Source organism: Pistacia vera, unplaced genomic scaffold, assembly GCF_008641045.1.
Source record: "Pistacia vera cultivar Batoury unplaced genomic scaffold, PisVer_v2 Contig650, whole genome shotgun sequence".
NCBI classification, from domain to species: Eukaryota; Viridiplantae; Streptophyta; class Magnoliopsida; order Sapindales; family Anacardiaceae; genus Pistacia; species Pistacia vera.
This window is the reverse complement of record NW_022196502.1, coordinates 237,617-263,719: the sequence shown is the minus strand read 5'-3', so window position 1 is coordinate 263,719 and position 26,103 is coordinate 237,617. Positions and strand designations below refer to the sequence as shown.

The 26,103-nt window shown below is 37.1% G+C and overlaps 4 protein-coding genes across 4 annotated transcripts; 2 read left to right on the top strand and 2 right to left on the bottom strand.

The window, feature by feature from the left end:
• Positions 1-10,718: 10,718 nt before the first annotated feature.
• LOC116111809 (disease resistance protein RPM1-like) lies at positions 10,719-13,553 on the bottom strand. Its single transcript, XM_031397957.1, has one exon. The coding sequence runs from the start codon at positions 13,551-13,553 to the stop codon at positions 10,719-10,721; it is 2,835 nt and encodes a 944-aa protein (XP_031253817.1).
• A 2,866-nt stretch (positions 13,554-16,419) lies between these two features.
• On the top strand, positions 16,420-17,423 carry LOC116111850 (uncharacterized protein At1g08160). The gene has a single exon (XM_031398013.1). The coding sequence runs from the start codon at positions 16,427-16,429 to the stop codon at positions 17,249-17,251; it is 825 nt and encodes a 274-aa protein (XP_031253873.1). The 5' UTR covers positions 16,420-16,426; the 3' UTR covers positions 17,252-17,423.
• A 1,896-nt stretch (positions 17,424-19,319) lies between these two features.
• Positions 19,320-20,520, bottom strand: LOC116111827 (sufE-like protein 1, chloroplastic/mitochondrial). Its single transcript, XM_031397977.1, has one exon. The coding sequence runs from the start codon at positions 20,500-20,502 to the stop codon at positions 19,471-19,473; it is 1,032 nt and encodes a 343-aa protein (XP_031253837.1). The 5' UTR covers positions 20,503-20,520; the 3' UTR covers positions 19,320-19,470.
• A 1,528-nt stretch (positions 20,521-22,048) lies between these two features.
• On the top strand, positions 22,049-25,342 carry LOC116111808 (putative disease resistance RPP13-like protein 1). Its single transcript, XM_031397956.1, has one exon. It carries the CDS (start codon positions 22,049-22,051, stop codon positions 25,340-25,342), a length of 3,294 nt encoding a protein of 1,097 aa, XP_031253816.1.
• Positions 25,343-26,103: the final 761 nt, after the last annotated feature.

Below are 26,103 nucleotides of genomic sequence, written 5' to 3'. Positions count from 1 at the left end.
TGAACAAGGCTGGAATTATGTTTTTTATAAATATTTTCTTTAAATTTAATTGATAACTTCATTTATGGTCTCAGTAAGTAAAATTTTCTTTTTATATAAGCTATTTAACACTAACCATATTCGTAACTCCAGCAATCAGCACTTCAGGACTTTTGCAGGAGCATATGTACATAATTAAGCAACATCTACAATTTCAAAAGCCAAAAAGCAAATTCAAACTAACATCTGTAATCTGCCCAACTTTAGATCCACCTGCATTTCCTTTTGCAACTCTCAAAAACAACACATTGGTCCCACTGCCCCTCAATCAAAAGCTTCTTTTTTCATATCACTTTCTTTATTCCAGTAACAGATTTATTTAAACAAACCACCTCCTTACTCTCCACCTTCCTTCTCATTACTTAACTCACAAGTTGTTTTCTCCAAAGCACTTTAGTCCCAATATGAATTCCCTCCCACATCCACCTCCACCTCCTCCACCCCTTTCACCACCATCACCAGTTACGCCACCTCCACCTCCACCTCCTCCACCCCTTTCAACACCACCACCACTAACAGCCCCACCCGGAAAGCAGCCGGATTAAGTATAGCAAAAGCAAGTTTAAGGTGAAAGCGGGATTTGGTGCTTTTCATTATTATTACTGGTTCCACATATTTAAGTCACCATCAAACATTGTCGTCGATCTTAATGGTATCGACAGTGTTGTGGTCAGTAACTTCATCACCAGTTTTCAATCTTCATAAGATAAAATAACATTTCTTATCTGGTGAAGAACGACGTACCTAACTTGTTCTATCTATCTCCCAAAGAGCTTGAATTTGCGGTACTAACTGTTGGTATATGCTTCGTTTCCTTTTCCCAGTTCTCTCTTCTTTTAGTATACGAACTTGTGCTACCGTCTGATGACATTTAGATTCTGAAGCTTCGTGGATGTTCGATTTCAGTGGGAACCTCGTTCAACTACGGGCATCGCCCAATCACCAGCACTCAAGATTAGGCTTGCTCCAAATTGATCGTAAAACAATTAATTTGGAACAATTCCATATATTTTGAATACTGATTTACCTAGAGTGCTATAAACGTGTGAAAATTATGTGTGCCTCACCCTCAGTCCCTAAATTACATCTTCTATAGTTTCCATGGAAGCAGGTAAAACGGGACTTGTTTTGTTTTGCCGAGGTGAATTCTCAAAAGGCTTATACTTATGCTTTCAATTGAGTAGCCACTATAAGCTTCCGTAGAAAGTGCAAAACAGTCCGGGAGAAAGAGGAGATTAACATCTATTGACACGACATAATGGATATATATAAGTTACCAAACAAATAACCATTACAATAACGTAAGCAAACAAAAAATCTCCGTACATGGTACTTCCATAATGTCTTCAAGGTTTATGATTCTCCATTAATTTGAGAAGAGCCCTTTATTTATAATTTAGAAAGGTAAGAGTTTATATAAATTCACAACCAAGCAGAATGGGTACTATCATGTTCAAGTAGGAGTTTATATAAATCCACAGCCAACACAAATAGAATTTCGATAACACAGATAAGCAACCCAGAACTTCCAGCAAACACTATTAGAATTAATATATATCTATTGATTGAATTCCAGCCAATACACTAGTTATTCTACCAACGAAAATCAACATCAACAAGAACAAGAACAGAATAGTAAAATAAGACGAACCCACCTCCGCTGCCAATTCCCACTGTCTCCCCTTTTATCCTATTCTTCATAACGAACTTCTTCAATCATCCACTCCCTTAATGCCATCTATCCCTCCATAACCATCCTTAACACTTACACACAAGAACCTTCCTGCCAACTGCACCAAAATCCCCTACTTCACACCCTTATTTTTCCTACAACAGACTAGCACACTAGGGGTCTCATCAAAAACATTGACAGTAATATTGCTGCTGATGACAAGCAATACTACACCTATTGATGGACACTACACACATGAATTACAAGTAATACACAACCTTTTATTCAAGAAAAAAGCCATATTCTTCTTGGGTGATCACTGGAAAAGATGGATTCATCAACATCGTGCTTCATCTATCTGTTTAAGACAATAGAAGATTTACATCCCTCAGCTAAATTAATTCATAGGATAAGTAAAAAACAATGTACAAAAGAAACAAAAAACTGATAATTTCGTTTTCGGCAGCAACAGGTGGTTTCCGGTGACCGAAGACTTTTTCAGCAGTGTACAGTAACAAAATTGATATTAAAATGATGACCTCTAAATTATCTATCTGTCTATATACTTTAAACTAGAAATATGTTTTGTTTGGTCGGATCTGACCGAGAAAGTGCAGCCACCCGAACTTCTCAGTCAGATCTCGGCCAAACATTGCACATATTGCTAAGATAATTGCAGATAAATATCCGACAACAACCCGCGGTGGTCATACCGGATTCCGACAAATGAACTTAATTAAGTATTTTTTTAAAATGTTTTAAATAAAATATTATAAGAGTATTTTTTTTATTATATTAATAAAATAAAATATATATTTATAAAAAAAATTTGATAATTGATGATTAATTACAATTACTACCAGATTAGTGATGCTAATCAAACATTAAATTATTTTTAGAAAAAAGTTCATTTTGTTTACTCATAAAAAAACTACAATATTTATAGTAGAGAAGTGAATTTAAGAGAAACACACTATTCAAAAGGCTTACTTGTTTTAGGAGACTGGCCTGATGATTATGTGAGTGATGGGGCTACTTGTTCTCCGCCTCAATTTCTTCACAGATCCTCAAAATCCTCTGCCGAAAGAGATGATAGATATTACTAGTATAACCAATATTGTTTTTTAGATTTTTCTTTACATAGACACTATTTCTGGAATGTGTTCAGTGACATTTTTCCAATTCACCTTTTTTATCATGCAATAAACCTCTTTCAACATCATTTTAAATACAAGTAACTTTAGGTTATTGAGATGCCAATTCCAGTTGGAATCTCCTTCTAATGGGCATGGTCCAATAGACAACTCTGTAAACAAGGCATTGCACTCTCTATCATCATGCATTTCAATCCTTTGAAGTCGTAGAGATACAAGTGTTGGAGCTTTGGAAACCAACCTTCTTTGAAATGCAATTGTTCATCACAGTCACGCAAAGAGAATAAGCACCAATAAATTAGGCAGAGCTTGAAGGATTGTCATGGAATCATTGTTACATCGAGCCAAACCCAATTGAAATCTGACTAGATTTTGAAGTTTAGAAATCCAAACTGGTAGATTTCATAAACATCCCACTCAATCAAATCGCTGAAGACATAAAGGAGGAGAAGCCAATGATTGTATATCAAGAGCTCTTCTCCATTGTGAACACTAATACACTCAAACCTTCAAGGTTTTTCATATTCTGGACAACAACAAACAAATCCTTCGCATCTCTATTTGCGACCCTAATGCCCAACTTCTCATCTGCCTCAGTTTCTTAAGCTCTTCAAGTATTCAGTGTTTGCATATACATACCGCAGCTGTTGCAACTCTGTTAAAGCCGCAAAACCTTCTTGTATATTTTGCTATTTCTCCGTAAGGACCTTTCTTGTCCAAGCTCGACAATTAGACAACGCAATTTTTTCAAATTCTTGATCTCAATTGGGAGCTCACTCACAAGTCCACTTCAAAAAGAGTCTCTAAGTTGACAAGCTGCCTATGGACTTGGGAAGTTCCTTAACTTTTGTATTTCTCAAACTTAAGTAGTCAAATGGAAGAGCTTTCCCACTCCATCAGAAGACAATCCAAAGGGGCATTTTCTAAATCAAGTATCTTTAAAAGCTTGAAATTAGCAACAAATGCAGACATGAAAGACTCAGAAAATTTGTCAACATTGAAAAGCAATGGATCGGATCTTTGAATTTTTAATGCTTTCTAAAACATCTTGTGCATTTTGTATTGAAATACGCCGAGGATTACTAAAGTGACTCAAGTCTTTTTCATCAAAGAAATGACAAAAATAACTTCCTTCATCTTTCTACGAATGGTCTCGTACATCAAATCATGAACTCTACAACTTTTAGCTCGTCAAATGCTTTTCTCTCTGAAACTTGAACCAAGCTTCTATCAATAAGTTCTTTCAAGTATTCTTCGGCAACAACCTCAGATGTCAGGTGGTTGTTGCATTGACAAAGCCTTCAGCTTCCAGAGGCGAATTATCTCCCAATCTAATTTCGTAGCCTTCTGGAACACACCAAAGTATAGAGACATGACTTTAGATGGTGAGGGAGATCATAATAACCTTCGGACAAAACTTTGTTGCAATCTTTAAGTGCAAATCATTGCTTATTTTGAGCCCAAAGCATCATATAATTTCTCCATTCAGAAGCAATCTTGTTTTTTCTGGAGAGAAGCCCACCATCGCAACAATTGCTAGGGGTAGACCTCCACTTTTCCAATGATATGCTCAGATAATTCTGTCAAGTTTGGAGGACAAAGTCATCAGAGCCAAATGCCTTTCTACAAAAAAGTTTCCATCCACCACTGTTGAAACAAGGGTTCAAGCTTGTAATATGAACTATTGAGAAGCACGAATTCAGCAACTGCATTATTCCTGTCGTTAGCATTACTCTACTGTTTTTTTTGTTATCAAGTAAAGCATGCTCTACATCTCTCCAAAATTCAATTTTCCACACGTCGTCGAACACAATCATGTAACACTTGTCCTTTAAAGCTCTCTCAATATCATGATCAAATTCTTCTCTTCCATTTTGTCTGCCTCCATTAGAGTGGCCCTGTTGAACGATAAAGTTCTTGTACAATTGTCCGTATTAATCATCTTCTTCAAGTATTCTTTACCACTGTGATCCAAGCTTGGCAATCAAAATGCTTCTTCACCACTCGTTGTCATAAACTTTCCCGGCAAAGTGGTTTTGCCTAGTCCTCCTTCGCCCACCACTGCAATCACTGAGCAAATATTGGATGCTCCTTCGCACAAGGAAATCAATTTTCCTTGAGTAGTTCAATACCCACAACTTCAGCATCTTCAATGAAAAAAGAATCAACTCTAGAGTCATGAGGGATAACATTTCTCCCTCCATTGCCTGACCCTTGATCAATGTACCTGAAGTTGTAGCTTGCTACTCTTCGTTGTATTCGCGCAAGTGATAATTGATATCTTTAATCTCAGAGGCGATTCCATGTCGAAGCTTTAGAATCTTTATGAAGTAGCATCTTTATGAATGTAAGCAACGAACCTCTACCATGGGAAGTCTCGCCGTCTTCATTGTGTACATCGATGGCATCTTCAATCCGAAAGCTTGTTCCCTCAATTGTTTCACCCAAGTTTTGACACCTTCATTGCCCTCTGTTTCTGCTTCTTGTGTAGCTTTGCATCAGCATCCTTGAGAAAAGATCTATGCTCTCCAATTCACGTTTGATGTCTTCAACTCCTTTTTTGGCATTTCCCAACAACTTGATTTCTTGGACGAGCAAGGGACTCAAGATTTGTAGTACAGAGTTCACTGCCACCTCTGCCATATCTCACCTTTTTCTTGATACTCACTGCATTGATATCAAAGTTCCTAAAATTTCTGCTTCGCTTGCTTTTTTTTTTTTGTTTTTTTTTTTCTGTTTTAATTCATAACATATCTTTTAATGGGGAAAGCACAATATGATTTATTATATTTATTTAAATTTTTTCTATCAATATATGATTGTTTTTTTTTTTTTTTTTTTCATATCATCAAGGTTGGCTCGCTTACAATTCTACAAAGCATATATCCCTATGTCCTAAACTAAAAACGGATTTAAAAATCTAATTCAACCTAAATTAATTTCAAGCTAATCTATTTCTACAATACTTATAATAGAATGCATTCACTAACGACAATGATTTTGTTATGAAATTCATATTTCTTGTAGTGATAATAAGCATAATTATAACTACTAAAAGCAAACTTTAATTGATTACCTGTTATTGGATGATTTTGAATGTGATATAAGAAATACCACCTGGTCTTCTTTGTTAAAAAACTGGCACCTTCAAAATTTTTTGAGCCACCAAACAAAATTCAAGCTATCAATTGTAGTTGAGACAAGAAGCCAAGCTGTATAAACATCAAGCAGGTCGGGACATACTAGCTTTCAAAAGATGGGAATTGGTTGGAACTTGGAAGGGAAAAGATTTTTTCTTTATTCATCTTTTGGCGATTTGAAGTAAAGTATCTATGCCTTGTTTAATTGCCAACCAAACACTATCTTAATTTTCAGTTCTTGTTTTGTGCCTTGCCTGATGCTCACTCTTTCATTCCAATTACTTTGGAGAACATTGTGTGGGTTTTATATACCAATTTAAAGCTCTCTATGCGGATAGAGTAAAATGGAAGTGCTGTAGAAACCCAAGAGAAAGAAAAGAATTCTATATCTCTTGATTCTTGAATAACATAATGGATACAACTATAACGTTAGAAACAAGACACTCTCAGTTCATATTACAAGTGAATTCAAATGTTAAAAACAAGCCCTCAGCTATCATTTGCAAATTAGTGTCCAACAACTAGTAAAGTGGCTTGCTGGAAACAAAACAAAATACAAGAAACATGACTTGAGATGGTGAGGTTGACATAATAACTTTCAAATGAAACTGTGTTGTGCACTTTTGACTTTGAGTCCACACTATTCATGAAATTTTTCATTCCTAGGCAACCTTGTTCTTGTTTGAGAGACGACCACCTACCGCAACAATGGCTACCAGTAATCCTCCACATTTTGAAAGGATGTAATGGGACAACTTAGTTGTATATGAATAATACTTTGGGTACTAATGGATAGGTACTAATCTGTGTACTAACTAAAGCATAGTACCTGTACTATGCGCATAGTACGGGTACTATGCTTTAGTTAGTACACAGATTAGTACCCATCCATTAGTACCCATAGCATCACTCGTTGTATATTGGTCGTATTATGCTCAATTATATTGTCAACTATACAATCATTTGTCAAAAGAAGGGATATTATTTAAATACCTTGAGGTTTACCAAAATCACATAAACCCCCAGTAATATGGTATGAACCCCTGCCGTTAGACTTTTCATTAATTTTTACTGTTTGAAGGTAATTGACTTTAATAACCTCCCCATCCATGACCAGCAACCCCAGCCCCAACCCTCAACGGCAATCACCAGCTCATTTACTCTCTTAATTCTGTTAAAATTAATGAGAAGTCATTAATGGCAGGGGGTTCAAAACAAATACCCATACGACAGGGGGTTTAAAAGAATGTAGCCATCCAAGGAATTCTGTTCTTGTGGGCTGGAGCAAGCTATACTTAGGCTGTTTATATTGGGCTCATGTGTTACTTTGTGTACTGAACTTTTGGGCTTTTAACAAGGCTTTCTTCCTCCACTATTAGCTAACATTCTGGAATTATGTTTTTTGTAAATATTTTCTTCATATGTAATTGATAAGCCCTTGATAACTTCATTTATGGTCTCAGTAAGTAAAATATTCTTTTTATATAAGCTATTTAACACTAACCATATTCATAACTCCAGCAATAAGCACTTCAGGACTTTTGCAGAAGCACATGTAATTAAGCAACTTCTACAATTTCAAAAGCCAAAAAGCTAATTCAAACTAACATCTGTAATCTGCCCAACTTTAGATCCACCTGCATTTCCTTTTGCAGCTCTCAAAAACAACACATTGGTCCTACTGCCCCTCAATCAAAAGCTTCTTTTTTCATATCACTTTCTTTAGTCCACTAATATATTTATTTAAACAAACCACCTACTTACTCTCCATCTTCTTTCTCATTACTTGACTCACAAGTTGTTTTCTCCAAAGCATTTTAGTCTCAAAATGAATTCCCTTCCACCTCCACTTCCTCCGCCCCTTTCACCGCCATCATCACTTACACCGCCTCCACCTCCTCCACCCCTTTCAACACCAACACAACTTACGCTGCCACCCACAAAGCAGGCCACTCAAGCTCCTCTTAAACAAATTCTCATCTCAAAGCCATCTATACCAAAACAACAACATTAGCTCCACAAAATCCTGACATCAGAAGATCAACCAAGGCACCAATACTCCATCACACTCGCCCCCGCCGCACCAACCTGTTTATATAGTTTGGTGCAGCTTTTTGCCTCATATTTAGTCTTCTTCTCATCTTCTTTGGAATCACAACTCTGATCATCTTCCTGATCGTTAAACCAGGAAGCCTGCGTTTGACACTCCCGGTGCTACTCCCAGCACCATCTATTTTGACTCGCCAGAGTATTTCAACGGCGACTTAACCTTCCTGGCAAATTTTTCTAACCCAAATCGGAAAATTGGTGTGAGATTTGAGTGCCTCGAAATAGAGCTTTACTTCTTCAACAAGCTGATCTCGACTCAGGTTATGCAGCCTTTCAGTCAGCAACCTGGGAACAAAGGTTAGCATCAGTTCACATGATATCACGCCTGGTCTATATACCGTAAAATTTTGGTGTGGAACATCTGAAGCACGTGCAGAGCAACCGGATTAAGTATAGCATAAAAGCAAGTTTTAAGGTGAAAGCGGGATTTGGTGCTTTTCATTATTATTACTGGTTCCACATATTTAAGTCACCATCAAACATTGTCGTCGATCTTAATGGTATCGACAGTGTTGTGGTCAGTAACTTCATCAACCAGTTTTCAATCTTCATAAGATAAAATAACATTTCTTATCTGGTGAAGAACGACGTACCTAACTTGTTCTATCTATCTCCCAAAGAGCTTGAATTTGCGGTAACTAACTGTTGGTATATGCTTCGTTTCCTTTTCCCAGTTCTCTCTTCTTTTAGTATGACGAACTTGTGCTACCGTCTGATGACATTTAAGATTCTGAAGCTTCGTGAGATGTTCGATTTCAGTGGGAACCTCGTTCAACTACGGGCATCGCCCAATCACCAGCACTCCAAGATTAGGCTTGCTCCAAATTGATCGTGAAAACAATTAATTTTGGAACAATTCCATATATTTTGAATACTGATTTACCTAGAGTGCTATAAACGTGTGAAAATTAGTGTGCCTCACCCTCAGTCCCTAAATTAACATCTTCTATAGTTTCCATGGAAGCAGGGTAAAACAGGGGACTTGTTTTGTTTTGCCGAGGTGAATTCTCAAAAGGGCTTATACTTATGCTTTCAATTGAAGTAGCCACTAATAAGCTTCCGTAGAAAGTGCAAAACAGTCCGAGGAGAAAGAGGAGATTAACATCTATTGAACGACATAATGGATATAATATAAGTTACCAAACAAAATAACCATTACAATAACGTAAGCAAACAAAAAATCTCCGTACATGGTACTTCCATTAATAAGTCTTCAAGGATTTATGATTCTCCATTAATTTGAGAAGAGCCCTTTAATTTATAATTTAGAAAGGTAAGAGTTTATATAAATTCACAACCAAGCAGAATGGTTACTATCATGTTCAAGTAGGAGTTTATATAAATCCACAGCCAACACAAATAAGAATTTCAGATAAACACAGATAAGCAACCCAGAACAGTCCAGCAAACACTATTCGAAATTAATATATATCTATTGATTGAATTCCAGCCAATACACTAGTTAATTCTACCAACGAAAATCAACATCAACAAGAACAAGAACAGAATAGTAAAATAAGACGAACCAGCACCTCCGCTGCCAATTCCCACTGTCTCCCCTTTTATCCTATTCTTCATAACGAACTTCTTCAATCATCCACTCCCTTAATGCCATCTATCCCTCCATAAACCATCCTTAACACCTTACACACAAGAACCTTCCTGCCAACTGCACCAAAATCCCCTACTTCACACCCTTATGTTTCCTACAACAGACTAGCACACTAGGGGTCTCATCAAAAACATTGACAGTAGATATTGCATGCTGATGACAAGCAATACTACACCATTATTGATGACACTACACACATGAATTACAAGTAATACACAACCTTTTATTACAAGAAAAAAGCCATATTCTTCTTGGGTGATCACTGGAAAAGATGGATTCATCAACATCGTGCTTCATCTGTTTAAGACAATAGAAGATTTACATCCCTCAGCTAAATTAATTCATAGGATAAGTAAAAAACAAATGTACAAAAAGAAACAAAAAAACTGATAATTTCGTTTTCGGCAGCAACAGGTGGTTTCCGGTGACCGAAGACTTTTTCAGCATGTTACAGTAACAAAATTGATATTAAAATGATGACCTCTAAATTATCTATCTGTCTATATAACTTTAAACTAGAAATATGATTTTGTTTGGTCGGGATCTGACCGAGAAAGTGCAGCCACCCGAACTTTCTCAGTCAGATCTCGGCCAAACATTGCACATATTGCTAAAGATAATTGCAGATAAATAATTCCGACAACAGACCCGCGGTGGTCAGTACCGGATTCCGACAAATGGAACTTAATTAAGTAATTTTTTTAAAATGTTTTAAATAAAATAAATTATAAGAGTATTTTTTTTATTTATGTTAATAAAATAAAAATATATATTTATAAAAAAAATTTAGATAATTGATGATTAATTACAATTACTACCAGATTAGTGATGCTAATCCAACTATTAAATTATTTTTAGAAAAAAGTTCATTTTGTTTACTCATAAAAAAACTACAATATTTAATAGTAGAGAAGTGAATTTAAGAGAAACACACTATTCAAAAGGCTTACTTGTTTTAGGAGACTGGCCTGATGATTATGTGAGTGATGGGGCTACTTGTTACTCGCCTCAATTTCTTCAACAAGATCCTCAAAATCCTCTGCCGAAAGAGATGATAGATATTTACTAGTATAACCAAAGTATTGTTGTATAGATGTTTCTTTACAGTAGACACGTATTTCTGGAATGTGTTCAGTGACATTTTTCCAATTCACCTTTTTTATCATGCAATAAACCTCTTTCAACATCATTTTAAATACAAGTAACTTTAGGTTATTGAGATGCTCAATTCCAGTTGGAATCTCCTTCATTAATGGGCATGGTCCAATAGACAACTCTGTAAGACAAGGCATTGCACCTTTCTCTATCATCATGCATTTCAATCCTTTGAAGTCGTAGAGATACAAGTGTTGGAGCTTTGGAAACCAACCTTCTTTGAAATGCAATTGTTCATCACAGTCACGCACAAAGAGAATAAGCACCAATAAATTAGGCAGAGCTTGAAGGATTGTCATGGAATCATTGTTACATCGAGCCAAACCCAATTGAAATCTGACTAGATTTTGAAGTTTAGAAATCCAAACTGGTAGAATTTCAATAAACATCCCACTCCAATCAAATCGCTGAAGACATAAAGGAGGAGAAGCCAATGATTGTATATCAAGAGGCTCTTCTCCACTTGTGAACACTAATACACTCAAACCTTCAAGGTTTTTCATATTCTGGACAACAACAAACAAATCCTTCGCATCTCTATTTGCGACCCTAATGCCCAACTTTCTCATCTGCCTCAGTTTCTTAAGCTCTTCAAGTACTTCAGTGTTTGCATATACATACCGCAGCTGTTGCAACTCTGTTAAAGCCGCAAAACCTTCTTGTATTTTTGCTATTTCTCCGTAAGGACCTTTCTTGTCCAAGCGTCGTACAATTAGACAACGCAATTTTTTCAAATTCTTGATCTCAATTGGGAGCTCACTCACAAAAGTCCACTTCAAATCAAGAGTCTCTAAGTTGACAAGCATGCCTATGGACTTGGGAAGTTCCTTAACTTTTGTATTTCTCAAACTTAAGTAGTGCAAATGGAAGAGCTTTCCCACTCCATCAGGAAGACAATCCAAAGGGGCATTTTCTAAATCAAGTATCTTTAAAAGCTTGAAATTAGCAACAAATGCAGACATGAAAGACTCAGAAAATTTGTCAACATTGAAAAGACAAATGGATCGGATCTTTGAATTTTTAATGCTTTCTAAAACATCATTAGTGCATTTTTGTATTGAAATACGCCGAGGATTACTAAAGTGACTCAAGTCTTTTTCATCAAAGAAATGACAAAAATAACATTCCTTCATCTTTCTACGAATGGTCTCGTACATCAAATCATGAACTCTACAACTTTTAGCTCGTCCATAAGCTTTTCTCTCTGAAACTTGAACCAAGCTTCTATCAATAAGTTCTTTCAAGTATTCTTCGGCAACAACCTCAGATGTCAGGTGGTTGTTGCATTGGACAAAGCCTTCAGCTATCCAGAGGCGAATTAATCTCCCAAATCTAATTTCGTAGCCTTCTGGAAACACACCAAAGTATAAGAGACATGACTTTAGATGGTGAGGGAGATCATAATAACCTTCGGACAAAACTTTGTTGCAATCTTTAAGATGCAAATCATTGCTTAATTTTGAGCCCAAAGCATCAAGTATATTTCTCCATTCAGAAGCAATCTTGTTTTTTCTGGAGAGAAGCCCACCTATCGCAACAATTGCTAGGGGTAGACCTCCACATTTTCCAATGATATGCTCAGATAATTCTGTCAAGTTTGGAGGACAAGAGTCATCAGAGCCAAATGCCTTTCTACAAAAAAGTTTCCATCCTACTGTTGAAGACAAGGGTTCAAGCTTGTGAATATGAACTATTGAGAATGGCACGAATTCAGCAACTGCATTATTCCGTGTCGTTAGCATTACTCTACTGTTTTTTTTGTTATCAAGTAAAGCATGCTCTACATCTCTCCAAAATTCAATTTTCCACACGTCGTCGAACACAATTATGTAACACTTGTCCTTTAAATGCTCTCTCAATATCATGATCAAATTCTTCTCTTCCATTTTGTCTGCCTCCATTAGAGTGGACCCTGTTGAACGATAAAGTTCTTGTACAATTGTCCGTATTAAATCTTTCTTCAAGTATTCTTTACCAACTGTGATCCAAGCTTGGCAATCAAAATGCTTCTTCACCACATCGTTGTCATAAACTTTCCCGGCAAGAGTGGTTTTTCCTAGTCCTCCTTCGCCCACCACTGCAATCACTGAGCAAATATTGGATGCTCCTTCGACCAATAAGGAAATCAATTTTCCTTGAGTAGATTCAATACCCACAACTTCAGCATCTTCAATGAAAAAAGAATCAACTCTAGAGTCATGAGGGATAACATTTCTCCCTCCATTGCCTGACCCTTGATCAATGTACCTGAAGTTGTAGCTTGCTACTCTTCGTTGTATTTCGGCAAGTGATAATTTGATATCTTTAATCTCAGAGGCGATTCCATGTCGAAGCTTTAGAATCTTTATGAAGTAGCATGCTTTATGAATGTAAGCAACGAAACCTCTACCATGAGGAAGTCTCGCCGTCTTCATTGTGTACTCATCGATGGCATCTTCAATCCGGAAAGCTTGTTCCCTCAATTGTTTCACCCAAGTTTTGACACCTTCATTGCCCTCTGTTTCTGCTTCTTGTGTAGCTTTTGCATCAGCATCCTTGAGTAAAGATCTGATGCTCTCCAATTCACGTTTGATGTCTTCAACTCCTTGTTTGGCATTTCCCAACAACTTGATTTCTTGGACGAGCAAGGGACTCAAGATTTGTAGTACAGAGTTCACTGCCACCTCTGCCATATCTCACCTTTTTCTTGATACTCACTGCATTGATATCAAAAGTTCCTAAAATTTCTGCTTCGCTTGCTTTTTTGTTTTTTGTTTTTTTCTGTTTTAATTCACAACATATCTATTAATGGGGAAAGCACAATATGATTTATTATATTTATTTAAATTTTTTCTATAATATATGATTGTTTTTTTTTTTTTTTTTTCATATCATCAAGGTTGGCTCGCTTAATACAATTCTAACAAACATATATCCCTATGTCCTAAACTAAAAACGGATTTAAAAATCTAATTCAACCTAAATTATTTCAAGCTAATCTATTTCTACAATACTTATAATAATGCATTCACTAACGACAATGATTTTGTTATGAAATTCATATTTCTTGTAGTGATAAATAAGCATAAATTATAACTACTAAAAAGCAAACTTTAATTGATTACCTGTTATTGGATGATATTTGAATGTGATATAAGAAATACACCTGGATCTTCTTTGTTTACAGAAGCCTTTCATTCCAAAAAAAAAAAAAAAAAAAAAAATGGAAAGTTAAACTTAATTACATTATGAGAATAAAGAAAGATAACTAAAAAATAAAATTGCAGAAACAGCTAACTGGCACCTTCAAAATTTTTTGAGCCACCAAACAAAATTCAAGCTATCAATTGTAGTTGAGACAAGAAGCCAAGCTGTATAAAATCAAGCAGGTCGGGACATACTAGCTTTCAAAGATGGGAATTGGTTGAACTTGGAAGGGAAAGATTTTTTTCTTTATTCATCTTTTGGCGATTTGAAGTAAAGTATCTATGCCTTGTTTAATTGCCAACCAAACACTATCTTAATTTTCAGTTCTTGTTTTGTGCCTTGCCTGATGCTCACTCTTTCATTCCAATTACTTTGGAGAACATTGTGTGGGTTTTATATACCAATTTAAAGCTCTCTATGCGGATAGAGTAAAATGGAAGTGCTGTAGAAACCCAAGAGAAAGAAAAGAATTCTATTATCTCTTGATTCTTGAATAACATAATGGATACAACTATAACGTTAGAAACAAGACACTGTCAGTTCATATTACAAGTGAATTCAAATGTTAACTCTATGTATTAATACTAGATCCATCATACTACAAATTACCTGGACGATATAACAACTAACACATTGACAAATTTGCTAGCAAATATTACATTCTAATAGCAAGCAGTACTTCACCACTTTGACATGAACCAGCCGTTACATTTTTATTTTTTTTTAATGAATTCAGAAGATGACTCATCAGTTTATTCTCACGACTGTAGATACTTTATCTGTTCATAGTAGTCATTTCGAGAATACAGTGCTATTAATTAAATTTTAAGAAATGAAACGTTTATATTAGTTATAGGATAAATAAGAAAAGGAAAGCTTTACAACAGCCAGTAGATAAATTTCAGTTTTATCAAGGCAGTATCATAAATTTGTATTACACAAGGAAGTTGATGAACACCTGCAAGCAATGCTACAGCTGGAATAGCATTACCTGAAAAACAACATATTGACACAACGAAAACCAAATCAAATTTATATTACACATTGGCTCCAATGATCCTAGCTTCTGCTAATTAGATTGTCCAAGAATTCTCTGCAATGTGTTCAAATGGGTGGCGTTTAGAGTATGGAACAAAGCCCTCAGCCATCCATTTGCAAATTAGTGTCAAATAACTAGTAAAGTGGCTTGCTGGAAACAAAACAAAATACGAGAAACATGACTTGAGATGGTAAGGTTGATCATAATAACTTTCAAAAGAAACTTTGTTGTTTACTTCTGACTTTGAGTCCACACTATTCATGAAATTTTTCTTTCCTAGGCAACCTTGTTCTTGTTTGAGAGAAGACCACCTACCGCAATAATGGCTACCAGTAATCCTCCACATTTTGAAAGGATGTAATGGGACAACTTATAAGTTGTATATTGGTCGTATTATGCTCAATTATATTGTCAACTATACAATCATTTGTCAAAAGAAGGGATACTATTTAAACACCTCGAGGTTTACCAAAATCACATGTACCCCCAGTAATATGGGTATTGAATATGAACCCCTGCCGTCAGACTTTTCATTAATTTTTACTGTATGAAGGTAAATGACTTTAATAACCTCACCATTCATGCCCAGCAACCCCAGCCCCAACCCTCAACGGCAATCACCAGCTCATTTACTCTCTTACTCTTAATTCTGTTAAAATTAATGAGAAGTCACTAATGGCAGGGGGTTCAGAACAAGTACCCATATGACAGGGGGTTTAAAGGACTGTTACTATCCAAAGAATTATGTTCTTGTGGGCTGGAGCAAGCTATACTTAGGCTGTTTATATTGGGCTCATGTGTTACTTTGTGTATTGAATTTTGGGCTTTGAACAAGGCTTTCTTCCTCCACTATAAGCTAACATTCTGGAATTATGTTTTTTATAAATATTTTCTTTAAATTTAATTGATAAGCCCTTGATAACTTCATTTATGGTCTCAGTAAGTAAAATTTTCTCTTTATATAAGCTATTTAACACTAACCATATTCGTAACTCCAGCAATAAGCACTTCAGGACTTTTGCAGGAGCATATGTACATAATTAAGCAACTTCTACAATTTCAAAAGCCAAAAAGCAAATTCAAACTAACATCTGTAATCTGCCCAACTTTAGATCCACCTGCATTTCCTTTTGCAACTCTCAAAAACAACACATTGCAGGATGACGGGGAGTTAGTTTTCGAAGAAAAAAGTATAGTGAAAGAAATCAGGTGATTATATAAATAAATTTGTAACCACCTACTTACTCTCCACCTTCTTTCTCATTACTTAACTCACAAGTTGTTTTCTCCAAAGCTTCTCCAAAGCACTTCAGTCTCAAAATGAATTCCCTTCCACCTCCACTTCCTCCACCCCTTTCACCGCCATCATCACTTACGCCGCCTCCACCTCCTCCACCCCTTTCACCACCAACACAACTTACACCACCACCCGCAAAGCAGGCCACTCAAGCTCCTCTTAAACAAATTGTCATCTCAAAGCCATCTATAACAAAACAACATAGTCCAACATTAGCTGCACAAAATCCTGACATCATAAGATCAACCAAGGCACCAATACTCCATCACCCTCGCCGCCGCCGCACCAACCTATTTATATGGTTTGGTGCAGCTTTTTGCCTCATATTTAGTCTTCTTCTCATCTTCTTTGGAATCACAACTCTGATCATCTTCTTGGTCGTTAAACCAAGAAGCCCTGTGTTTGACACTCCCAGTGCTACTCTCAGCACCATCTACTTTGACTCGCCAGAGTATTTCAATGGTGACTTAACCTTCCTGGCAAATTTTTCCAACCCAAATCGGAAAATTGGTGTGAGATTTCAGTACCTGGAAATAGAGCTTTACTTCTTCAACAAGCTGATCTCGACTCAGGTTATGCAGCCTTTCAGTCAGCAACCTGGGGAACAAAGGTTAGCATCAGTTCACATGATATCAAGCTTGGTCTATATACCACAAAATTTTGGTGTGGAACTTCAGAAGCACGTGCAAAGCAACCAGATTAAGTATAACATAAGAGCAAGTTTTAAGGTGAAAGCAAGATTTGGTGCTTTTCATTATTCTTACTGGTTGCATAGCAGATGCCAGATAGAGATGACAGGTCCACCAACTGGCGTTCTAGTTGCTCACAATTGCAGAACAAAGAGATGAAAATGCAGAAACATGTGTTGACACTGTTGTATTTCACCATTTTATGTCAGATATTAGATCTAAGAGGCGACTAAAGCAATTCTGATGTAAAGGACATTCTGATAAGCTCTGTACGTACAAAAGAATTATTTTCAGTTCTAACAAACTAATCCCTGGGAGTGTTTTTCATATTCAACAAGCGCAAACTCAGAATATAGACTATAGATACAGTAATTATCTTTATCACTCTTGAGAATTTTCAATAGTAAGTTGTCAGCTTTAAAAAACAGCAGAACCGTGTTAGAATCCAATTTTTAATGGGCCCAAAAAGATATCAATTCTCTCAATTTCGAAGTCTTCATTGCCTCAGCAGTATATATTTGAAATCTTTGAGCAGCTAAAGCAGCTATCTATAATTGCAGAAAGATACAGTAAGAGAATCTGGGGGGATCAAAAGTGGGAAGCTCTTTATCTTTTTATGCCTGGATAAATGAATTTATTTATTCAGAAAAACCAAATAAAGCAGGAGCCTAACCCCTTACAAAAGCTAAAAGAACAAAACAATGACTGCCAGTAAGAAAACTCAGTACATGAACAGACAAATACTTAACCACAAAGATACCTGAGTAGTATTAAAGACAAATGATTTCATGACCCCAACAAAAAGGCCATGATTATATGCTTGATGCCTGTTGAAGTTGACTGGAAGATATGATCCGCATCATTTAAAGTGTTAGTGGTTCAACATCATGTTTCTTTCTAGCCATACATTTGATACATATGTGCACTCAAAGCAAGCTTCAAAATGACTACACAGAAAGTTTAGCAGTTTAAGACTTCTCCAATCACCCGGTCTCCTTTCTTCTGATTCCACATTTCTGCAGAATTTTAGTCCAACACAGTTGTTTGTAATAGAGCAAATGAAAAAGTAAGAAATAAAAAGATTCCTTGACTCCAACCAACATTTGTATGATGACACTGGCCAACCATATCAGTTTAAATTGTGAGTAAGTAGCAAACGAAAACAAGCACTGGATCTCATAGCTGAACCTTCACATTACCAAGAATATATAGTTAATCCAATCTGCTTTTAGTGCATTATCAAGAAATTTTTTGAAGTTATATATTTAGATCCTGCATCAGATGAAACTTGGAGACTTGGAGACTTGGACAGAACAAGAGTGGCAAAAGAAACTAATGACCAATATCTGGAGAAAATGGAATAACACAAGTTTCCAACAATAAAAGGTTAACATAACTAGATCTTCCCCCAATAATCATGTGTATGTATGCACTTCATAGAAGTGTTTTTGATCATATTACATGTAGAAGTTGAAGAACTCAGCAAGATGCAGAAGAAATGACTGTTGATATTGTTCACCGACTTGACCAGAATTTAAATCTCTCTTGCGAAGGATGCCTTTATCACATTGCAGTAAACAGTTTAGAACATAAATGCCCCATAGTAATGAGCTAAAGTATTGAAGTATAATTTTGAGCAAAGAACATGTATATGCAGCTTCATGGATCATAGCCTGCTAGCATTTAAAGGAGAACCAAAGAAAACTAAGCAACAAATCATGAGAAAAGAAAAACCTGCCGGTAGCTCCAACCCATCATTGGAAAATGTGCAGTATCAAGCACAAAATACAGATTGCCCTAGACATAGAAATCATATAACACCCTGGTAGGAGCTGTTTCCATCTTGGCTCCTTCCGCAGCTCCCTTCTACATGCTACCTTCCCCCAAAAAGTTTACTGCAGTCCGCAAGTTATCAAATGTCAAACCTCCTCCACCATAACCATGGTAACCTATAAACCTCTCTTTCCAACCACCTTAAGCTTACCACAATCATTTATTACCTACTTCTAGTCTCAGAGAACCAAAGAAATTATTTAAAAACATCCTATTATATACAATAAGAAGCAGCCCCAAACCCTCACAGTCTGAATCAACAGCACAGAAAAACTACACTAAAGTCTGTAGTTTAAAGCATTATAAGTGCACATACCAAGCAAAATAAGCTCAACTTAACTATCCAATACATACCTGATTGAGCACATCACAGGTCAATAAAAAAAAATTGGCCAAGTCTTAGCAAAAACAACCACATAGGTGGAGTCTATTCATTTCATATAACTCATCAATACATAAACCTTTTATTTTTAATAACCCATTGTTTCAAATGAATCAAAGCAAAACATAGAAATGAACCTATAATCTTTACTTTTACAACCAATTCATCTCCCCTCAACTTCAGATGGAAGTTTTGCCACTATCGACAACGCGTGCAGCCCACTCTGCAACTCATCTTGCAACAAACCATATATTAATCTATGCCTCTTCACCAAGCTCTTCCCTTCAAATTCCTCAGACACAACCTTCACATTAAAATGTGTCTCTCCATCACTCCCTTTCACACCAGCATGCCCAGCATGCTGATATGAAATATCTTCCACTTCTAACTCAACAGGCCTCAGCTCCTTCTCCAATTTCTCCCTAATTCTCATTCCTCTACTCCCCAACTCCTCCAATTTCTCATTCATTTCAACACTTGACTCCAAAGTCCCCTCCAAATTTGAAATTTTACCATTATCATCAATCAAAATTGAATCTTTACCACTACTCTCAATTTTCGCCCCTGAATTGGAACCCTGAACCGACCCTTTGGCCTTCTCAGCCTCTAAAAACAGTTCGAGCGCCTTCTTTTGCATCAACTTCAACATATTCAAGAACCCATTATTCCTAGAAGGAGTTAAACTCTGTTGCAAACCAAGAAGCACAACAAAATCCGGAGAAACCTTAACAATTTCCTCTACAGGTCGATGAGACAAGCCTTGAACGAGCAAAGCCGCCAACCCTTTGGTCAAAACAGAGTCAGAATCAGCTTCAAACACAACATTCTTCTGCTCGTCAAAGTAAGCTCTAACCCAGACCTGAGACACACAACCTTCCACTTTATTTTCCCTCGTTTTGAACTGGGTATCAAGCGGTTTGAGATTCTTTCCGTAAAACAAGAGTTGCTCGTACTTTGCTTTGGGTTCCTGCACGGACTGGAAGAGCTTGATGATGTCTTGGAGCTTTGGAGGGAGCTGTTCGAGGGGCTGAAGAGAGGAGGTGGCAGAAGAGCGGCAGACGAGCGAGGGAGAAAGTGATATGTTTGTAAAAGTGAGGGGTTTGTAAAAGAAAGAGAGGTTTTTCCGGGGTTTTGGTGTGAGAATCGATTTGGTAGTGAATAAACGTAGGGAGGAAGAGATTGAAGAAGAAGCCATGGCCTCTGCTCTCTTCTGATTTGAGGAGTCTAGAAACAGAGAGATTAAGGGAGAAAATAACGAGGAAAAGTTAATGGGCTTTCGTAACCAAATGGGCCCTGCTCAGGAAGTACGATTCAGCCCAGACAATGGGCGAAATTACATATTCCCCCCCAATCTTTCACCAAGAACATTCCATGCATTTGTTTGAGAAACTATATCACTTTAGAACTGTCTCTTACTTTTTTCAATTCTCCTTGCACTCATCCAGGGCCGCTAATATTGACCATTATGATGTATGTGGTAAATTGTTAAGTATTTTTAGTATATTTATCATATTATAATTTAAGTTGATACATTTTGCAGGAAGCACCAATGGCCCGAAATTTTTGGGATCGACCATTTTGTAAATCTCATTTTTCTAATGGGACTCTTATCTGTTTTACTTGTCAAAAAATTGTAAATTTGCAGAAAAAAGATTATCCAAAATATATTAATCTTGGAGATGGTTGGCAGATTTGTGGGAATTCTCTTTCTAGTTGTGTTCTGGATAGGAAGGGTTGTAAAGCTGTTGTTGGTAGATGTTTGAACTGCCCGTCTGTTCAAAACATGCATCACATGTATAACATTATTCATAAGCATCATAAATAGTTACTGTTAAAATCCTAATTCTATTCCTAGTTCATCTGTCCAGGCCTAGTTGATTATAGAGGAGAAAAATCCTAATTGGTTTGTGTTTTTCCTAGCTTTTAACATAAGGTCAATTTCACACCGTTTTGTCTTATGGTGAAATCCATGCCGTTTTGACTTTTTAGTTATACTATACTATTTATCATTTCATCAAGTAGATTTGAAGCCATTCTAAAAATTTTCAAGTATCCATAGAACCAAAAACTACTAGCTTTTGTTAGCTTTTATTCTTGTGTTTTCTGGGAAAATCATGGCTCTAGCAGAGCTCTTTCTTTCTGCGTTTCTTCAAGTGTTGTTCGACCGATTGGCCTCCCGTGAGTTGCTGCAGTTTGCAAGTCAAGAGGGTGTGCGTTCTAAGCTAAAAAGGTGGGAGAAGACGTTGAAGATGATTGAGGCAGTGCTCGTGGATGCGGAGGAGAAGCAACTGACTGACAGAGCTGTGAAAATGTGGCTGGATGATCTCCGAGACTTGGCGTATGATGTTGAGGACATTCTGGATGAGTTTGCAACCGAAGCTTCAAGCCGCAAATTGATGGCAGAACGTGATCAATCCAGCACTAGCAAGGTTCGGAGCCTCGTCCCAGCTTGTTTCTCTTGTGTTAACCCGAGCGCTGTAAAGTTTGATCTTAGTATGAGATCCAAGATAAAAGATATTAGTAGCTGCTTGGAAGAAATTTGCAAGCAAAGGATAGAACTTGGATTGGAGAAGATTGCTGGAGGAAGATCAAGGTCTGCTGTTAGGCAGAGAACTCCTAGTACATGTTTGGTGAATGAACCTGTTATGTATGGGAGAGATGAAGATAAAAAGAATGTACTTGAAATGTTGTTGAGGATGGAGCCAACTGATGCCAACTTTCATGTTATATCCATTGTCGGGATGGGAGGCGTTGGCAAAACGACGCTGGCGCAGGAGGTGTATAATGACAGGGCAGTAGAAGATTTTGACCCAAAAGCATGGGTTTGTGTCTCTGACGACTTCGATGTTTTAAGAATCTCTAAAGCGATCCTTGAGTCAGTCACTCTTTCTCCTTGTGATCTAAAGGATTTAAATCAGGTGCAGATTCAACTGTACAGTATACTGGTTGGAAGAAAATTCTTGCTTGTTTTAGATGATGTTTGGAGCAAGAGTTATGAATTGTGGCAAGCTTTGAAGTCTCCTTTTATGGCTGGAGCACCAGGAAGTAAGATAATTGTGACCACTCGTAATGTAGAAGTCGCGTTAACAATGGGACCATTAGAATATTATAACTTGAAGCTTCTATCAGATGATGATTGTTGGACCTTGTTCAAAAGACATGCTTTTGAGAGTAGAGATACTGAGATGTATGGAAGTTTAGAATTAATACGCGAGAAAGTGGTTGAGAAATGCAAAGGTTTGCCCCTGGCAGCAAGGGCTCTTGGTGGTCTTCTACGTTCTAAGCAAAGATTGGATGAGTGGGAGGATATATTGAACAACAAAATATGGAACTTAGCAGATGAAAGTGAGATTCCTGCAGTTTTGAAGTTAAGCTACAATCATCTTCCTTCACATCTAAAAAGATGTTTCGCTTATTGTGCGATCTTCCCAAAAGATTATGAATTTGAAGAGAAAGAGCTCATACCTTTGTGGATGGCAGAAGGTCTCATTCAACAATTTGATAACAATAAACAATCAGAAGATCTGGGAGGTGAGTACTTTTGGGACCTCTTATCAAGGTCAATTTTTCAACAATCAAGTAGTAATAGTTCTAAATACATAATGCACGATCTTGTCAATGATCTGGCTCAATGGGCTTCCGGAGAATCATGTTTTAGGTTGGAGAATGAAACAAAGTCCAATATACAATTGCAAAGATATGAAAAGGCTCGTTACTCTTCTTACACTTGTGCTTTTCTAGGTGATAGCAAAGATAAATTTGAAGTTTTCAAGAAAGTTACAAATTTGAGGACATTCCTTCCAATATCACTACATAGTCGTCCTCGTTTCATATCCCATACAGTTCTTTTTGACCTATTGCCAAAGTTCAAAAAATTAAGGGTGTTGTCTTTAATGCATTATTACATCCCTGAATTACCTGATTCTATTGGGAGTTTGAAGCTTTTAAGATATCTCAACCTTTGCAATACTTATATCAGAAGTTTGCCTGAGTCGATTTGTTCACTGCTTAATTTGCAAATGCTGATTTTAAGAGATTGTTTCTATCTTAAGAAGTTGCCTTCTAATATGGGGAATTTGATCAATCTACATCATCTTGATATTAGAGGTGCAAACTTATTGGCAGAGATGCCAATTGGAATTACACGATTGAAATATCTCCGGACACTAACTGATTTTATTGTGGGCAAAGGTGTTGGGAGTAGTTTGAAGGACTTGAAGAACTTAACGTTTCTTCGTGGAGAACTCTGCATCTCCAGAATAGAGAATGCAACTGATTTACAGAATTCAAAAGAAGCCATTTTAGTTGATAAAAAAGATCTTAAGGTGTTGACACTAGAATGGGGGTCTCAATTGGATGACTTGCGAAACAAGGCAATGGAAGAAAATTTACTTGACATACTACAGCCTAACAGAAATCTAAAGGAGCTCACAATCAAACGCTATTGTGGCATAAAGTTTCCATCTTGGATAGGAGATCCATCATTCTCCAACATGGTTCTCTTAAGATTGGATAATTGTGAGAAATGCACATCCTTGCCTTCGATTGGACTTTTAAATTCACTCAAATACCTCACAATTCGAGGGATGAGGGGATTAAAAAGTATAAGTTCTGAGATTTATGGGAATCGTTGCTCAAAGCCTTTCACAGCATTGGAGACTCTTCGACTTGAGAATTTGCAAGAATGGGAGCATTGGAATGTGATCAAAGAAAATGAACGTGTTGAAGTGTTCTCAGGCCTTCGCGAGCTTTTCATTTTTAACTGTCCTAAGCTTTCTGGCAGAATACCAGAGCATCTTCCATCCTTGACAAAACTTGTGATTCGTGAATGTGCACAGTTGATGGTTTCATTTTCTAGTTTTCCAATGCTCTGTGACCTGGAAATTGCTGGATGCAAAGGCATGTTTTGGGGTGGTTTAGCTGACTCCAAATCTCTGAAGTCTATGGCTTTTTCAAATATTTCAGAGACTGGAAATTGGTTAACACAAAGTTTCCGAAAAGTAGAACATTTAAATATTTATTCTGAAGAGCTTGTACATTTTTGGATGAATCAGATTTGTCTGGAGAATTCTCTAGCTGCAGGGCTGCATAGCTTCACCCCCCTCCGAGTGTTGTGTATTCAGAATTGGTCGAGTCTTGTTTATTTCCCAGATGCTTGTTTTCTTCCTATTCTCACGAAACTTGAGATTAGAAATTGCAATGGCCTGACATCCTTTGTAAGGGGCCAGCTACCTTCGTCTTTGAAAGAACTTCATATTGGAAGTTGCGAGAAATTGGAGCTGTTGTTGGATGATAAAGAGGATATTTCTGCTTCTTCTTCCTCTTCTACTTCATTGATGTACAAGGAGAAGATCAACAACACTAGCACATCTCTTCTTGAGAGTTTGTCCATCGGCAACTGCCCATCTCTTACTTGTTTATCATCAAAAGGCCAGTTACCTGCAGTGAAAGTCCTGGAGATCAGTACCTGTCCGAAGCTCAGAACCTTATCGCTGAATGGTCAGTTACCTGAGTCACTTGAAGTACTCCGGATCAGGAATTGTTCACAGTTGGAGTCAATAGCGGAGAGCTTTCACAATAACACATCTCTCCGAGATATTGCAATCCGCAGTTGCTATATTAAATTTATACCCGACGGCCTACACTATCTAAGTCGCCTTCAGCAGATTTCTATAGGGTATTGTCCGAATATTCTTTCATTCCCAAATGGAGGCTTTCCCAGCACCAGTCTAACTGTTGCACTCCGCAGATGCGATCAACTGTTAGCTCTGCCTGATAATATGCACTGGCTCAGCTCTCTTGGAATTCGCAACTGCCAGAGTCTCATACTTTCTCCGGAGAAAGGTTTTTCCGCCAACCTCACATCACTTACAATTGAAGGTGTTAATATCTATAAGCCATTAGTTCAGTGGGGGTTGCACAAGCTCATATCTCTTAGAGAACTCCGCATAGTTAAATGCTCAGAAGTAATGTCTTTTCCAGAAGAAGTGATGGGAATGATGTTGCCTGCCTCTCTAACTTCGCTAAAAATTTAGAACTTCTCAGACTTGCAACAGCTATCTCCTAACGGTTTTCAGAACCTCACTTCTCTTGAAATTTTGTGGCTTTAGAGCTGCCCCAAGCTCAAATGGTTTCCGGAGGTGGGCTTGCCATCCTCACTTTTGCAATTGTATATTATAAATTGTCATCAGCTAAAAAAACGGTGCAAAAGAGATAAAGGAGAAGAGTGGTCCAAGATAGCTCACATTCCTGAAGTGAAGATAGATCACAAGTACATCTACAATCCAGAATAGAAAGCTACGAGAGTAAAATTCAGAGATTTACTACATTTCGACCTTGTACTGTTCATCTCAGGTTTGTCAATTTCTGTAGCTACTGAACCATATAATTTTTTTCTACATTATCTAGTCTTTGTTATTTAGTTCTCTGTCTTAAGTTCATAAGGTGACCATTAGAGATGGCAATAGGCCCGGTATTTTTGGGTATTTGGCCCGACCCCAAAAGGCCTAGCTTTATCCTATGTTAGCGGGCTTGGGCTTTGGCCTGGGACTAATTTTAAGACCTACCCTTGGGTACGGGCTGGGCATGGGTATGTCTTCAGTCCCGACCTGATCGGACAATTTTACTATTAATTTTACTAAATTATCCTTATACTATATATCTAATTACATAATTATCCTATATATATAATTGAAATTTATTAATATTTGGTGAGTNAGTGGGGGTTGCACAAGCTCATATCTCTTAGAGAACTCCGCATAGTTAAATGCTCAGAAGTAATGTCTTTTCCAGAAGA

Bases quoted from the DNA above. Each gene is read 5' to 3' on its own strand.
- LOC116111809 (XM_031397957.1), bottom strand. From the start codon at position 13,553: ATGGCAGAGGTGGCAGTGAACTCTGTACTACAAATCTTGAGTCCCTTG.
- LOC116111850 (XM_031398013.1), top strand. From the start codon at position 16,427: ATGAATTCCCTTCCACCTCCACTTCCTCCACCCCTTTCACCGCCATCA.
- LOC116111827 (XM_031397977.1), bottom strand. From the start codon at position 20,502: ATGGCTTCTTCTTCAATCTCTTCCTCCCTACGTTTATTCACTACCAAA.
- LOC116111808 (XM_031397956.1), top strand. From the start codon at position 22,049: ATGGGAGGCGTTGGCAAAACGACGCTGGCGCAGGAGGTGTATAATGAC.